A 1,232-nucleotide genomic window follows, 5' to 3' on the forward strand; every position below is an offset into this window, starting at 1 on the left:
GACGCAATCACTGCTGTTGAACACAGAGGTAAGTCCCCCGCACTATTTGTTGAACACGTCAGGTCGTCCCATGCTACGAAGTTCCTGCCTCACCCAGCGGTGCTCAGTCGACTGTACGACTTTGATTTTGGCGTATGTTGATTGTCAATCCTTCACTTCCGCTGCTTCAACTTAAATGCCAAGCTCGACCACGCAGGATCGAACGCGGTCAATCTCACCAATTTTTCGGTGAAGGTGTCGCTGCCCAGTCTTCCAGTAAACCCAAGTCACGATAGCTTGTGCGACTCACTGAGTATTCTCGGAAAAGTACGCAGAGGAATTCTTCCACGCTCCGACTCGACGCCTTATTACGACAGCAAAAGCCTTCTCTGAAGAGCTGAACGACTACGCTCCATGGTCATCTGAAGAAGTTAAGGCCGCCGCGTTCTGGTTCAGCAACGTGTTGGGGGAACACCGTCGTGCTACGGAATTCGACATCAGTCATGGCACGTCCACGCGCTCAGAATTGTCCCGTCGGTTCTGCATGCTGGACTTAGAGTTGGGTGGAATGCTATTAAAACGATCGAGAGGACGCGATCAAGTCGCGAGGCACGCCAAGCGAGAACTTCACGAGCCTCAGCTGGAATCATCGGACCGACCTTCGTACTGAAGCAATCGTGGAAACAGCAGCCAGGTTACGCGCCGCCAAGTCCCGATTGCAGTGATTCAGGCAGCACCTCGCCTGAACGGCAAGCAGCTCTGCCTTCGCTACATATCGGCAAAGACTGTCCTTCAAAGGTATCAGACCGCTGCACATGCGAGTTTCTGGCCCACTTCACCCCAGATACCCTTGCACCGATTGTACAAGAGTACGTTGTGGAGAAATACGACGGTCTCAGCTCCGAAATGAGCAGTCGTGTCTGAAAAGTGCGATGTACCCGGATACCTGCATTCAAAATAAGTATCGCGGTTGTTACAGCAGTTCAAGAGCGTCTTGAAACGAACGAACCTACGTGAGGATGAGGTCAAGCTCCTGGCACACAGAGATTCTGCGTTTCGGAAAGATGGCGTCCCGCATCCCACCTCCCTGATCTCACCAAGGACAGTTCAAACGCAGCCAAACTTTTTCATCAATGCCCCCCCCCTCCTTCAATCCGGGATATCCGAAGTGGTGCGCAAACTACGACTTTCTCTGAGCGACACGATTCGACTTTGGAGGGGTCAAAGTGGTGAGAACCCGCGGCCGAACAAAG

At 52.7% G+C, this 1,232-nt stretch overlaps 1 protein-coding gene across 1 annotated transcript; it reads left to right on the forward strand.

Moving 5' to 3' along the window:
* Positions 1-70: 70 nt before the first annotated feature.
* Positions 71-380, forward strand: PPTG_11671 (hypothetical protein; the record flags this gene model as incomplete). The annotated part of the gene is made up of 2 exons (XM_008907798.1): positions 71-132; positions 308-380. The coding sequence occupies 2 exons, from the start codon at positions 71-73 to the stop codon at positions 378-380; spliced, it is 135 nt and encodes a 44-aa protein (XP_008906046.1).
* Positions 381-1,232: the final 852 nt, after the last annotated feature.

This window comes from Phytophthora parasitica, assembly GCF_000247585.1.
Source record: "Phytophthora parasitica INRA-310 unplaced genomic scaffold supercont2.27, whole genome shotgun sequence".
NCBI classification, from domain to species: domain Eukaryota; phylum Oomycota; class Peronosporomycetes; order Peronosporales; family Peronosporaceae; genus Phytophthora; species Phytophthora nicotianae.